At 31.2% G+C, this 16,517-nt stretch overlaps 1 protein-coding gene across 1 annotated transcript in view; it reads right to left on the bottom strand.

Annotated features, from left to right (window-relative positions):
• Positions 1-16,517, bottom strand: part of Prp5 (pre-mRNA processing factor 5) — a 96,882-nt gene that overhangs the window by 47,454 nt on the left and 32,911 nt on the right. Inside the window, 4 exon segments of the mRNA XM_076507836.1 lie at positions 7,154-7,274; positions 9,731-9,896; positions 10,909-11,007; positions 11,383-11,445. Coding sequence (XP_076363951.1) covers positions 7,154-7,274; positions 9,731-9,896; positions 10,909-11,007; positions 11,383-11,445 — 449 coding nt within the window.

The raw sequence follows: 16,517 nt of genomic DNA, 5'->3' as shown, positions 1-16,517 counted from the left end.
TTCTACAAAGATTATTAACCCATTAACAAGCAAATTCAAAAAATTTCTATGTTGTACTGTTTAACAAAATTCTAAAAGAGGCAGAAGGATGTGCACTAGTGGTAGGAGAAAGGGCTGGATGATATAAAAAGAGGTAAGAATCTACTGGAAATATATTTTCAAGTGAGGAAAATGTTAGCTCTCAAAATGATCCACTTTCTTTTGTGTTCACAGTAGTAAAATTTCACATTGATGTGTTGAAGGGGATTAGTGCAAAATAGAAAATCTACATGAGCCCCATTCAGAGAAGTATCAGATGGTAATAGCTCAAGGAGTGTAAAACCCAATAGTGGGGGTTTACTAGAGAGGTAGCACTCATGGTAGACCAAATCCTTCTTATGCAGAGTAAACTTTCTGCCCAAATGAAAGTTTGATCGGAGGAAGGCAAAAATAAATCAATGTGTCACAGAGATGGACAGAAAAATACATGGCCAACCAACATTTTGCACACAGTAGATCAGATTTACAAGATGAAAAGAGGCTAGAGAAATGACAGCTTGGTATACATTCTGATGAGGACTAAGTTTTCTCCCAATTAGAATACTTTGCTCTATCTGGCTGGTTAAAAACCACTGGGAAATTGGCATACAGTACAATCAGGGATGATTTATACTCCATAAACCTCTGCTCTACTTCTTATCACATTACGTTACTCACTCAAACTTCCTCTGAAGGGGTAGCTCAATTAGTAAGGAAATCTATATATTAACCACCTAGGAACAGCAGCTAAGAAAGGGAAAGGTCTTCTATGTTTCACTTGAAGACCAGGAAGAGATTTCATATTAAAGAGACTATGGAGAGGTGCACTGACACAAATGGACCTAACCACTACAAAGATCTTTATCTGGAAAAAAGCGATGGGTTAACACAGAAAATATTTTGAAAATTTGACATACAAAAGCTATTGAAGTAGGTATCCACTCCACCAGCACTGGGTTTTTTTCACAATAGTGAATGGAACTACAATGTGGAACAGACACAGAACAACATATATAAACCATAGCAGTGGGAAACCCCACCTTAATGAGTGGGCTAATAAGAAATATGATGGATAGGCATAATATTCTTTGTTACCCTTGACTTGATACAGATTAGGGAAATGAGTATACTATATGAAGAAAGACCACACACTGGGTAGGATGCAAGGTGAAGATGGACTATCATTAAAAGTATGTAAGCAAATAAATGAAATATTTACTCTATTAAAATTTTACAATAAAGATATACAAAATAGCATGCAGGAAAGAATACACCAATCAGAAGAACTGACATACACTCATCTAGTAAACATACAAGGAGAGAGGTTCCAGAGTAAGAACAGACAATGAATGGGACCTTGAAAAGTTTGTGTTTTTTCATATAACAAAGCCACATTGGGCTATCTGCTGAGCCCACTGAGGGGAATCAAACTCCTGATTTTAGCGTTGTAAATCCGTAAACTTACCGTGGTACCAATGGGGTACATCTTGAAAAGAAGATGTCTATAATAAGTAGCAATGAATGACGTAAACAGAACACAGGAGATGGTCTGAGTCTGAACGATCACACAGCTTAGATATAAAAGGAAGAAAGACAGAAAAGACAGTTAGCCTTTCAAATGGCTGAAGTCTGAAGAGATAAAGATAGAACCAAGTAGAGAAGTATCAAAGTGCTGTGGAAAGGGGTGTGAAAAGCAACAAAGTAGACATTTGAACAATGGCAATCACAGGTGAGAAAAAGAAAACCTTAAGAAAAAAAATGGTATAGAAAGCAGTATTTCAAGAAAGAGAGTCCTGAATTTCAACTAGTGTGAGGAAGGTAACATTTTGTTTAAACATCTCTTTTTCTATTTCATCCACCACCCTCTCCAACAAGTATGAATTTTAATGTAACTTACTATAAAATCATCATTGCTCAGAAAAACCATCATTTTTATAGCCTTTAATTTTGTTTGGTTAAATAGCCATCAGAGAAACAGATCCCGCTTGTAATACACACCTGTCACATCCTGTCTTTCAGGATTTAGTAATAGTTCTATCTTACATTTAATTTAGTATTATCTCTAACCAATAGAAAGCCAATGTTTCATCTATCTAATGATGCATTGTATGACAACGTATTCTGAACAGAAAATTGTCAATTTTTGCAAAGATGACTTGCTTGGGTGAAATTGTAATGGCTCTTATCGCACAGTTATAAATCCAGAAAAATTATGATGAAAGAAACTGTCTACTTTTTATGTTATTGTTCTGTATTCTTTGGTGCATTATTCAATTAAATAAAAATTATTTAGTGTACTATTACCATTAGTATCAAAGAAGTAAGTTTAAATGTCACTGACATTCAACAGCAAAAAAGAGAAATAAGTAAATACTTTATATCTTGTTTTTCATCTTTATTCTTTATTTACTATTATAAAAGTAACTAAAATATAAAAATAAGGACCTCTTTAAGTTAGTTAATACATGCAACAAAGTTGAGTTAGCTACTAGGGCTAAATGTTAGGCTGAAATTAATAATGCAAGGGTTAACTGGTTAGACTTGTGAGATTAGTTCAGTGAAAGTAGGAGACATTTTGGAATGAATGGTTTAAAATTCAGTCAGAGAGAGTGTGACATGTTTGCAAGGGCTATTAACTCAACTGTATTGTAAGGACAAAGATAAACTAAATGAAACAAACTTGATATATAGAGAAAAGTTTAGTAAAGAAATCAGTATAAGAATAGGATTAATTCCTACTACTATAATGCTAGAAGTATAAGAATAAAACACAACTCTAGGGCACTGGTAGGAATAGATTTCATTTGTCTGTTTTGAGTTGAACACAAAGCTACTCAATGGGCTATCTGTGCTCTGCCTACCACAGGTATCAAAATACAGTTTATAGTAATACGAGTCTGCAGACATACCACTGTGCCAGTGAGGAGCAGTAGTAATTGAAGATTTTAATATAATGGGAAAATTGAAATATGATTTAATGCAGATGGTTTTAATGATAATTTTTTTTTTTTTTTTTAAATACATGGTTATAAATTATTTAATAGAACAGAGTAGTAAAGATAGTATGTAAAGTGTGAGTTACATCCTGTCAAGTTAAGAATACTAAAGATAACAGGAAGGAGACTGAATCCATTTGGGTTTCAGTTTGCAGATAGCAAGAGTTTGGTTTGTTTTGAATTTTGCACAAAGCTACATGAGGGCTAACTGCACTAGCCATCCCTAATTTAGCAGTGTAAGTCATCACTACCCACCACCAACTCTTGGGCTACTCTTTTACCAATGAATAGCGGGATTCACCATAACATTATAATGCCACCACGGCTGAAAGGGAGACCATGTTTGGTGTGACAGGGATTTGAACCCATGACCCTCATATTACAAGAATAGCAAGGGAAAAAGGTCTTAGTGGGAATTTGTTGCAGATCAAAAGATGAAACTGATGAAATTAGTGAGAAACTTCACAATGAGATCAAGATTTCAGCTGTTAATGAAGTCATATTTATAAGTGATTTTAATTTCAGATATACTGACTGAGAAATGATAAAGTCAAACGATGAGAGAGAAAGGTTACTGGAAACTGTTCAAGACGGATTTCTTCACCAATTACAGAGATGCCAACTATTTCAAATGACTGAGTGTAATGATTGTAGACAGAGCCCTTTATTATTTGCAGCTACTAGCACTGACCAATGTCTCTAAGCTGTTTATTATTATGTTATTATTATAACTATTATTATTTATTACTGCTATAGATTGCTCATTTATGACTGGATACAGTTTTGATTCATCCATATCTGTGGATCCATCTGTGGCTAAACTGTAAACACTGTTAATAAGTATGCTTGAAATCATTTTGTCATCTTCACAACCCAACATTTGTACAATGGCTGTAGTTTTGGTTCTAGCACAGCCATATTTTTTCGCTATATCAGAGTCTGGGAACATTTTTCTGAATAGATGTCCTGCATGATCGCCTACAGCTAGGGGTAAGTTATGAGCAATGACAAATTGCATGAATATCACTTCTGCATTTATGGTTTCGTATTCTGAATTCTTACTCATAAATGTCGTTATCTGTATCGTTTTTGTCTTCACCTCAGCCTTTTGTTGGTGAGATGCCAAATTTGCATGTCTAGAACAATTGTTTATCCCTTCATGCTCCACAGTTTGTTTGTTTGTTTTGGAATTTCGTACAAAGCTACTCAAGGGCTATCTGTGCTAGCCGTCCCTAATTTAGCAGTGTAAGACTAGAGGGAAGGCAGCTCCCCCCCCACGGCTGGGAGGGCGAGCATGTTTGGCGCGACACGGATGCGAACCCGCGACCCTCAGATTACGAGTCGCACGCTTTAACGCCCTTGGATATGCAGGCCCCATGCACCACAGAAAAATCGATGTGACAAACTGTACAAAATGCATGACTGTCACTAACTTTTGATGCAATGACCAGATATTTTGCACTATACTCTTTCCTAACTTTTTGATTCACAGTTGTAGTACTTTTAGATTTGCCAGAAACAAGACAATCTGGTGAACAAGGCCTCTTTTTTTCCATCTTGTAAACGATCACATAGGTGTTTCTATACCATTAAAAAAAAAAATACCCATCTACGCAAGCGCTGATTGGCTGACAAGCACTGATGACGTAACTGTGGATTCCCCCACGTACCCAGTAATGTAGAAGCACCGCACTCGAACTATTGGTAGACGTCAAAGATACAAATATTTTTTTATTATTTCAAGCACAAACATGATTATCTCAAGTAGCCATTTGGATTATGCCTTTTACTTATTATCAAAATTTTTTTGTATCTATCTAGAAATTTTCTTTTCACCCCTATCAAGCCCTGGGGGGAACAATTTATCATTTTATTGTATAAGCTTATATAATATATAATAATTTGGGAGTTGCAACAAGTCGTAATATTTGTCTGTATGAGCATATAGTTGTAATGTATACACCAAAGTCGTAATGATTATGCTCAAATCATAATGGTTGGCATCTCTGCAATTAGTCAGGGAACCTGCTAGAAATAATGCTATTTTAGATTTATTGTTAACTTCTAATACAGAAATGGTTTAAAGGGTGGAAATTGGAAACACATAAATACAAGTGTTCATTACTATAGTAGGTTTGCTGCATATGGAAATCGGGAATAATGATATTTTTATTCCATATTTCAAAATAACCAAATTTTGAAGAAACGTAACAAGAATTATCTATTGTGAATTGGGCAGCTAAGTTATTTAGAGAAATGTAAATTGACTGGTATTACAGAAGATCAAAAAAGTTGGTCAAACAAGAAATTAGGGCATGCAGAAGGATATGTGAAAACAATTTGGCTAAGAACATAAATATTAACAGCAAGGATTTCTTTGTGTACATTATAGTAAACAAAATGCTAAGATGATGATATAACCCTTAAAGGATAATAATAAAGGCTTGTATCTGATGATTATGAAATGGTTAGGTTATTGGATTCCGTTTTCCTTCAGTTTTTACTAATGAAGACTTAAGCAGTGTTTCTCATCTTGACCAACTGACAGATGAAAACAAAGTTGAACAAAACAACTGCATGAATTCTGAGCTTGTTAAACTAAAATTGAGAAGTTTAAAGAGTGACAAGGCTCGTAGGCCAGATATTTCCTCAAGGGTTTCAAAAGAGGTTGAGAATTGGGTATGTGAGCCTTTTGTTACAATTTCTTGTAAGTTCTTGAATAGTGAACTTATAGATTGGAAATTAGCTAATGTAACTCCTATCTTCAAGGGAGGTAAAAGAAGTTGTCCCAGTAATTACAGGTCTTTCAGTCTTACACCAGTTGTGAAAAAACTGATAAAGGATGCTTTGGAAAGTCAATTAACAAAGTTTAGAATTTCATCAAATAGACAACATGGTTTCACAGATGATTAACAACATATGAAATACCTACACCATAACTATGAATTTTGATGAAGATCTAATATAAACTGCATGAAGAGTAATTTTAAATTAGTAAATAAACACACACACAAAAGTTATGGACTACCAGAAACAGCTCTCTTTACAATAAATATTGAATACAAATTTCTTTACACAGTAAAAGTCCTATAAACTCAAACACACACTGATCAGACAATACTCATAAAAGAAATTCCTCACCTGCTCACCTTAAAGTGTCAGAAAAATCACAAACCTGACAACAACATTAAAGCAGAGAAAAAGTACAGACTATATATTTGTGACCACCACATATAGCAAGCTAGCATGGTAACTACATAATCATTATCACACAGGTTTATGTTTATTAACAATTAATGTACATATAATCTATTATTGGCAGTTGTAGAAACTAGCCTAGGGAAATTATAACATGAATATTCACCTGAAATTACCTTTATTATTCTTTGTTAAAGTATTGTTATCATATCCTACTCAGTCTGAATTATTTACCTCATATCAAAAAGACATTTTTATTTTGATCATGACTTACATATTCCATAGTTTCAAATATCCTAGGAAGCTATTAAACTGTTTGAAGTATATCAGCTGTTTGGTTACTCAATATTTGGTACTTAGCTGTAAGACTATCCAATACAATTTTACTTTTTGACTGTCACTTTGTAAATAATAGCTTTTGTCAAGGAAAGCACACTCTAGTGACAAAACAGTGTTATTAGAAGTAAAGCAAACTCTAAAGTAATAAATGCTGATTTATTCATTGGAACATTAATAAAACTATAATTGCTTTTGGTTAACATTTCACACAAAAAAAGGTTATTTAGCTGATAGAAAGATAGATCAGAAAATAAGGATACTATATTTTTTATTTCCTCTGATTCTTTAACTTGGACTGTTTTTGTTATGGAGAAAAACTAATTCAATTATGTTTTTGCTGCTATATTAAAAAAGTAAACCCATAAGCCAAACACAGTTCAACAGTGGAATATTTTCATATCTCACTTTCATATAAACAAAAATATACACGCACAAATCTTTACTTGTATATAAATTACTAAACTGTAGCTTTCCATTTCAAAATTTACATACAAAATAGCAAATTCATAAAATTAAGTATACTATAACTCCTAATTCTATTAAAACATCACACAGTGATTTTAATAATCAGGGAGAGAAAAAGCATCAGTGCTATAACATACTTTTTTAGTACTTCTAAAACTTTCTTGCTGACACCACAGTGAGCCCAAGTCTTAACAGGCTTAGGACAATTCTTCCCCCTGACTTGGATACCTTCCATTTCTGCTCGATATACCTCTATCTCTGCAAATAAAAATACAAAAAAATAAATGTGCCTAATGCTTTAAGTAATACACCTATTATTTGGAAAATAATGTTTCCTTTTATCCCTTCCTTACTGTAGTTTATAAGCAAAAACCTTCCATTCTCACACTTTTATGACTACACAATGTGTAATCTGAACTAATTTGGGAACTCAACTTGAAAGATATGTAAAAAAAACATCTTTGAACACAACAGCTAATTATCTACTTACTTTTGTAGAGTGAATAAGATGATGAGCAATTCGTTTTTTCTTTTTTAGAAACTGACAAACAAAGCTTGTTTTCCAGAGAAGAACAATGTAATTTAATATTTATCTTAGAAGTCATAGGAACATATCACAAGTTTAAATTTTTAATAATTTCTTTAGATGTTTTTCCAAATCTTGAAAATATTATGCAAGATAACATCTGTTTGAATACCAATGAAATTTTCATAAAATAAGCTTGGTGGGTTTAACAAACATGCCAGATAGCAGCTAAATATTCCAATAACTAAAATTCTTATTCATTGAATATTATTTTTAATTTTACCATATTCAAACAATGCACATAAAGAGAAGAACTTATATCTTGAAACTATTTTTAATTAAATATATATTTATGATACTAAAATCAATTTAAGACAAAACTACAACATCCTATATATAATACATGTGCTTTCAAAAGGTGGACCTTTCTTCATTGGGGCAAATTGAGAATAAAGGGTCACAGGATTTTGTATTTTTTATTTAATCGTATCTACCTGTGTATTTTTTACTGGGCAAGACACATAGTTTTAGTGTCTTACATTCAAAGTTATATTAAACTATTTTTTGTTTATGTTATACCAATTAGTGTAGCATAAAATCTTAGCTGATAATCCATATTTTAATAGTATACAAGTTTTTAATTCTACAAAGCAATATTTAAAAAAATCCTGAATTTCCCATAGTGTGACACATGTACATTTTCTCTTAGCATGCCATCATCCCTATTTTATCTTCCACTCCTCGAAAAAGTATAATTAAACGTAAATTATTCTCCACACAATTGTCATTGCTCAGAGAAATCACATTTACTACAACTTTGGTTAGTTACAGAGCTACTGAATAGAAAGTCAGACCCGCTTTTCACATCCTCTCTTTCATAAGTTGTTAATAGTTCAATCTAACATTTAACTATATATTACCTATAATCCATAGAAACAAGGTTTTCTTCTATTCAATGATGTATTGTATAATATTATCTAATGAACAGTTAAATGCCAATTTCACTCAGAGCATGAAGATCATTCCTGTGAGAAAGTTAACACCAATATGGGTAAATTAGTAGCAACTGTTGTCACAGAATTAGAAAGCCAGAAAATTATTATGATGTAATGGTATTTGTCTACTTTTTGTGTACTATTATTCTATAAATAGATGTATACTGTTATGAACTTAGAGGTATGTAAACATGTGGTATGATATTACAATATGAAGTCATTCTTGAAAAGAAAAAAAGGGTAATTTGGATTTAGTTTGATTTTTTTTTTTTGGTGGTTATGAGGTTGGTCAACTTGAGTGACAATGCTTTGAATTAGGTTAAAGTGAATAACATATAAACTATCAAGTTTTACAAAAAAACAAAAAAACATTTGAAATGTATTTACAAGGTCTTAGAGATTACACAAAGGAAGTTCAAGATTTTTGAGAGAAGGGAAAGTATCTTTAACATGAAAATTATGTTGCACACAGACTATTCAAAACAAATACTCAATATATTCATGGTCAAATCTTTATTTTATTAAAATACCTCACTATGAAATATGATTTTTTGTAAGTTAAAGGCTTATAATATTAAGTGAAATATGGCAAAACTTTGTGAAGACATGCACATTATATTTAAAGTTAGAAATATTAAATCTAAAAAAAAAATTTCAAACAATTACAAAGAGGTCATGTGAACCAAGCCCATGTGAGAGAGTTAACTGGATATAAAATTATTTTGTTCAAGTATGTTATCAAAAATACTGTTGTCTAGCCTAAACTGTCATCATTTTGAAAGACTTGGTCCAAGGTTACCAATAAATGTGGTAATTAACTGCTGCAATCAGTAAAACAAAGTATCAAAAGAAATAACTTTATAAATAGAAACCAAATTGAAAGTAACTTGTTGTATAAACTTGTACTTTGTGATAAACAAAAAAGTCAATTTCAAAAGAAAATTAACAATAATGTTTTTTTTTAAAACAGTCTCCAAAAAAATTTGGAAATTTTAAAACATAAAAAAAGAAAAAATCAAAAAATTTTTTCAAACCCAAGCTAGATTCTATTTAGTAAGATTGTTCTACTTACGAACAATACAATTTAGTTAAGTATTTCTATTGTAGGGAGTAAAATAAAAAATAATTTTTATAAAGTACACTTGCAACTACTTAATTGAAGACTAATTTAATAGGCAAGGTGAGTTTTGCACCTTCTTGAGTCATTTTTGCAAGTTCTGGAACCTCAACGTAAAAATTCTTACGAAATGGCATGTAAGAAATATCATCTCTGGAGATAGTGACCATTTTTTTTGTTTTATTTGCTTGTAAGTCAGACATAGCAGTTTGCAAATCTTCTCCTTCTTCTTCTGAAGAATACTGTAACAAAAAGCATGATTACATATTGCAGACAAAATTATATCACTTCTCATCAACATAATTTCACTCATAACTGGCAATACATCCAGACCAATTTACTATGTATTCAAAATCAATCATTTTTAGCATACAAATATTTTTTTAGTAAATATTTATATTCTGAAAATAAAAGTGTAGGATTTGCAAAATATACATAAGCAATGCTTGAGCTTGGAGGAAAAGATGAAATAGGATGATTTGTGAATTTCTTGAAGTTTGGTACTTTATTTCTTGCTTTTAATGTGTATTTTTCATTTATTGTTGTTATAAAGTACCTAAAAGGTAACAAATAGAAATGTATTACATTAGCTTAGGTAAAATAACAAAAAATACTATTACTACTAATACAATTTTCACAAGGTATACTTACAAACAACTTATGTGTTTCACCATTTGATATGTTAATATAAGTTGCATATTTCCTGAATGATTTACAGCTTATGTGTTGGAAGTAAGTATAAGCAGGTGTGTACTATTACTGGTTACTTTGTGGTTCTGAACTAATTCACACTGACCAAGCTTGCATGTACTAATTTACCTCATTTGCATCTTACAATTCCTTTCCCATATCCTCTGCCATGGTAAATACTTCATCATCTACCAAACATTTCCCTTTTCTTATAAATTTACAGTATACTAAAAAGTAACAGGATTGTTACAGAAAATAAGTGGGATGACATTCTCCTTCATCCTACCATACCTCAAGCACTGGATGTAAGAGATACTAATGCTACTTTATGTATTAAATATCTACATGGTTGAAATTTTAATGGAATTACTTCTATTTGTTAAATTTTTCTATTTTAATTGTATATATATTTTTGTTATTAATATTATTTCACATATTTCTAAATATTGATGATAAGAACTGTTTTAGCTGTGGGTTCAATTAAAACAAGAACTGGAATGCTCAACAACATTACAGAGCTCAAACAGATATATTTTCTGTAAAGAAAGATCAAAGCAAACTAACCTCTAAAGCATCCTGGTCTTGTTCAATCAGTTCACCTTTTCTTGTACTACTCTGTTTCTTGGCTACCCCCATAATAACTGTAACTTTACTTTGTTTTTCCTAAATATTAATATACAATAGAAACTAAACATGAGGAACAGCAATATACATGTTACAATAATCTAATCGATCTACTTAAATATAATACTTAGTTACCACATTTGAGCTTATGGAGATTTCTCATAAGTTGCAGTAATTTATAGGTACAAAACAGCCAAATATGAGATATAAACTAATAGTGAAACATCAACTACTTTTAACCAGTGTGAAATGATGCTGTGTTATTGCCAGTGAAACAGCTAAGTGTTTAAACTATTATTTTATATCATATCCTTAAATGTTTTCTATTTTATAAATTACTTAACAGAATAAGAAATATATCTTTTAACATTCAATGTCACAAGCAATAATTACATATTCTTACAGAAAGCTTACCTCAGTGTCTGGATCTTTTTTCACACCTTTGTTGTGCATCTGACGAACATCTTCTTGAATTCCCTAGTGAAATGTGGAAAATCATTTCAACAATAATTACTTGTGTGGGATTCATATAGACTCTCTATCCAAATAATGACGGGCTTGCAATCTATTAAATTTCTAAAAATATTTTTCTCTTACAAGTTTACTTTATGATGAATGAATGATATTACCTCGCTTCTAATTATTTTCAAAAACTATTTTTTCCTATTTTGTAATAGTACAATATAGTGTAGGATCTTTACATCCAGGTAAGTACTTGTAAGAGTTAATATTACCATTTGTACTCCCATTTACTAAGTGAATATAGATAAGACTAAAAATATGTACACAAAATTTTACAAAATAAGCAACAGAATGTGAAGTTGATGCATTTAACAACAAAAACAAACACATACTGAGATAAAATTTTTAAAATTTCAGTTCACATATATAAATGAGAATTATTATAAGGGTGGTCTAGATTTCTGAAGTTTTGATTTACAACAATCTCACCCACTTATTTTATTCCAATACATAATTAAATAATTCATACCAAATGTTATCCATATGGAATATTTTTGGAATGCACTTGGTTAGTTGAAATTTTACTTTAAAGTCTGCATTACATTTGCACATTACAAATAATTCTGGAAAATTCTAGATTATTCTGGAATATTAAACCATATTATTATGGAACACTCTAACACATTTTACATGATTCAGAATGTTCGAGAAAATTCCATTTATAAAAAGTTTATGCTGTTACTTTCTCTTTGAGGAATATCCTGTATGACATTACAGTAGTTTCTAGAATTCCTGTGAGGATATATAAGCACGTTAAAAGATTCTCATGTATCATTTTAGCTTACACTGTTTCAATTGTTATGATGCATATATGTTGACTAGCTTGTGGAAAAATATTACAATTATATTTGTCATAAGACAATAGTACTAGGCCTATTACATTTTTTACATTCTTCATCTGGTTTCTTAGGGATTATAAAAAAATTAGAAGAGTGTATAATAGTAATATTCCAACAGAAGTATATTTTTAATATCCATCACTAACAATGTAATTCACTCAATACAGAGTTCTTCAGGTCTCCAGGATACAACAAACACAATGGTGAGTGGACCATTATTTTTGTAAGCCATCTAATACAATAACAATGTTATAGTATGTATATCTTTTACAAGCAGGTGAAGAATGATTACAACTATATTTGTCATAAGCCATTTGTACTCAGTCTATTACACTACATTCTTAATACAAAGATTAGTCTGATTATGAAACTATAGCTGATCATGATGAATTAACTGAAGCCACAGAGACAGTTAAGAACAATGTAAATGAGTTTGCTACAGCACAACTTCAGGACAGTAAACCTAGAGACAATTATCAAAAGATTTTTTATTTAACCATAACTTTTATTAGTGGAGTACAATTTGTAGCACTGAATCATGTATGATGGAGAGCCATGGCATAATGTGCCTCAACATCTGAATGTTTATGGGACAATTTAAAATCACTGGCTGTAAGAAAAGAGAACTCTGTGACAAATTTATCTTTGTTATTCATGTCTACCTAGGGCATGGTACACTACTCCTGATGCCATTTCTGTTCTTTACAATGACCTTAACTTCCTGAAATGTCTTGTTGAGTAAAAGATGAATTCTGCTCTTTCAAATGCAAGTCATTATTTTCTACAGATGTTTAAGCACAAAAATAAAAAAAATATCACTAGTAAAAATTAAAGCTATATGACAATCAAGTCATCTTATCTATATCAATTAAGTTTCTAGCTCTAAACTAAGATGAAGCAATCATATCAGTAATGTTATTCTTAAAATGAGTGAGAGATTGCATTACTTGAAGAAAATCAGGAGAATTTAAAACATTATACACATATATAAAACTTGCACCAGACCTTCAGCATAATATGGTACTACAACTCTTTGTAATTATGTCCAAAAACCTTGTTAATAGACTAGAGATTCAATCGGTCAGCATAATGAAAATACCTTACAGATACCAACCTACCTTCTAGTAATATATCTTACTGATATCTTATATCAGTTTTACCAATATTTCTTTAGTTAAAGATAGGATGCTCAAATAAGTAAACACATTGTGTAGTAAAGCAATGAACTGTAATCCATTAACTAGTGAATTTTTAAACTATTTCAGCCACTTCTGAAGCATGGCACACTCCCACATATCTCCCCCAAATTTAGTTAATACCTGTTGAAATTCATTCACACCAATCAACAAGCTTTCTAGGTCCACAGCTAAGGTAATATCGGGACAGATCATTCAGATTATTGGTAATAAAAGTGAATCGTTCTTGGGATACTCATGTTTATCTTTCCAGATCAAAATCAAGGGCATTGGATCTACTGATCCCCACCCAATGGTTTTGCTACATTCCCTATTTAAAGTCAGCATGAAGGAGAAACTTTTCACTCCTCTGTTCTTGGCTTGCTGATAATCTGTGGCCTTATACCTTCACCATTATCATCTCAAACCACACACTAGACCTTTGTGAATGTACATGTTTTCTTTCCTTCCAAACCCTCCATGAAATGCTAGCCCAACAGTGGCATTAAGGGTAATAATTCCTACTTTCTTTGACACTGAATTCTTCCTGAGTTTGGAATCAAATGACTTGACTCTTTCATAACTGGCTTTCTATAATACAGGAAGTTCATATACACATTTACACTTCAGTATTTATACAATAAATTTTACAAAATCTGGGAGATTTTTGGGAAAAAAAGTCTTCTGTACCCAGAAACTTAAGCTTTTCTAATGAAGTATTTTTAAATGGTTTTCATGCTATTATTAAAAATTTGTAGTCTCAATAATCTTGAAATCTTTGAAATACATTTCAAACATTTGTTTTCAGTAAAACTTTTTATTTTTTGTCTATTATTTTCTCCACTCCAGTTGTAAATGATGTTAATTTGACCTCATAACCAACACACACAAAAAAATCAAAATAAATCTAAATTACCCTTTTTTTCTTTTTAGAATGACTTCAAATTCTAACATGAAACTACATTTGTTTATCTTAAGTAGCTTTAAACTCATAACAGCATACATCTATTTATGGTTAAACTAGTGTGTGGCCCATCAGAAATAACAGAGCAAGTACTACCACCCCACCCCATAATACACCAAAACCTAGCACTTCATAGCTGACCGAAATAAAGTTTGAATGACAAAGAGGCAGTTACACATCAGAACTTCTTTTGTGAGCCAATCAAACTTAAGATAATTCAAGAAATGTAATTGTTGCATAGTCAAATAATAATTATTGGTAAAAATAAGATAGGTTAACAATTTCTAAAATATAGAAAATTCAGAGCATTTTCATAAGACCTCATGTCATGTTGTTCAGCAACAAAACTACCATCTGATATTGTTGTTAGTCAATGTGTTAATGAACTAAATAATTTTTTATGTAACTAAATAATGCACCAAAGTTCGTAGAATAATAATAGACAAAATGCAGACAATGTGCCATAACTGTCACAGTTTATTTGGCTTTCTAACTATGTGAAAAAAAGTAATTACAAATTTATCCACACTAGTCAATGCATTTCCCATGGGAACGAAATTTGTACTAAAAGAGGAACTGACAATTTTTTGTTCAGAAAACAAAGTAATATAATGCATCATTTGATAGATACAAACTTTGGCATTCTATTGGTTATAAATAATATAGTATTAAATGTAGGAGTGAATTATTAACAAATCCAGAAAGAAAGGATATGACAAGTGGGTATGGCAAGAGAGGTCTGATTTTCTATTTTATGGCTCTATAACCAAACAAGACTGAAGGCTATAAAATTATGCTTTATCAGAGTGAAGTTGTTTTGACAATGAGTAATTTACATTATAATTCATACATACTGAAAGAGTGGTGAATAAATTACAGAAGAAAGGATGACATGACAAAAAAGAAATCAACTTTCTCACACTAAGGAAAATTCAGGGCTTTTTCAATAGTTGTTTATTGAATTAAGAATGTAAAACTTATATTCTATTAAACTATGGATTAGCAGCAACAATTTTGATGTTACATTAATTGGTATAACAATTATAGTTTAATTACATTTGGAATTTAAGCTATTAAGAATCTCATGATGTGCAGTAAAGGATTACCATGCAGAGAGGGTTAAAAGGAAACAACCACAATGTGTTGTGTGTTTGCATTCAAAACCTGCTGTTCAAAGGTTTGCTAGACATTTATAGTATCTCAATGTAGAACTCAATGGTTTGATATTCTTTGGTTAAGCTGTATCCAGAGACAAATGGTAGAGGTACTAAATGAAAAAGAAGGCACAGATGGACCCCAAAATGCATCTAGCAGAATATCAGAGAATCTTAGGGCATGTAAACTGAAGAATTCATTAAAGAGAATGCAACAAACTACTTGAGATACCTTGAAATTACACCTAGATTACTGGATTATGATCCCAAGTTAAAGGAGCTAAGAATGACTACAAGGAGGTACCATGAACAGAACTACACGTAACGTAGTAACTGAAAATGCTGTAAAGGGTGTGGCTTTTCCTGTGAAGTGTAACATCATTATAATAAAGAAAGAACAGAAACAATTCCTTATTCAAGTTATGCAGGATCATAGAAGATGCACCTTCATAACAAGAATAAGGAAATGGTGACAATGCAAGTGACTAACCATACCAAAATCATATATGCAATAAAATAATAATATACTTCCAATAATTCATTCATGATATATAAAAAATGTTTTCATATTATATGATACATATGGTACAAGGCCACTGCAGTCAGGAACCTTGATCTCAGTCAGCAACCTCTAAATATTGTCCAAAATGGATGAAGTTTGTTGTTTAATATAATTTTGTACATTGGGACAAAATTAAGGGGTTAGAGTTCTAGAAATTTTAATCTAAAATTTTACCTGTAAATCAGAACCACTGATTTTAGTAGAACAGCATGTTGATTTTTGCTAAAAATAACACAATTTTGAAATGTCTTAACTGTATTGATTCAGTGACAATTCACTGAAGATTTAGTTTTTGTGTTATTTTGCATTAGAAAAGTTTTGTTTCTGATAACA

Source organism: Tachypleus tridentatus, chromosome 6 (genome assembly GCF_004210375.1).
Source record: "Tachypleus tridentatus isolate NWPU-2018 chromosome 6, ASM421037v1, whole genome shotgun sequence".
NCBI classification, from domain to species: Eukaryota; Metazoa; Arthropoda; class Merostomata; order Xiphosura; family Limulidae; genus Tachypleus; species Tachypleus tridentatus.
The sequence above is the reverse complement of the archived record's forward strand: the minus strand, read 5'-3'. Positions and strand labels throughout refer to the sequence as shown.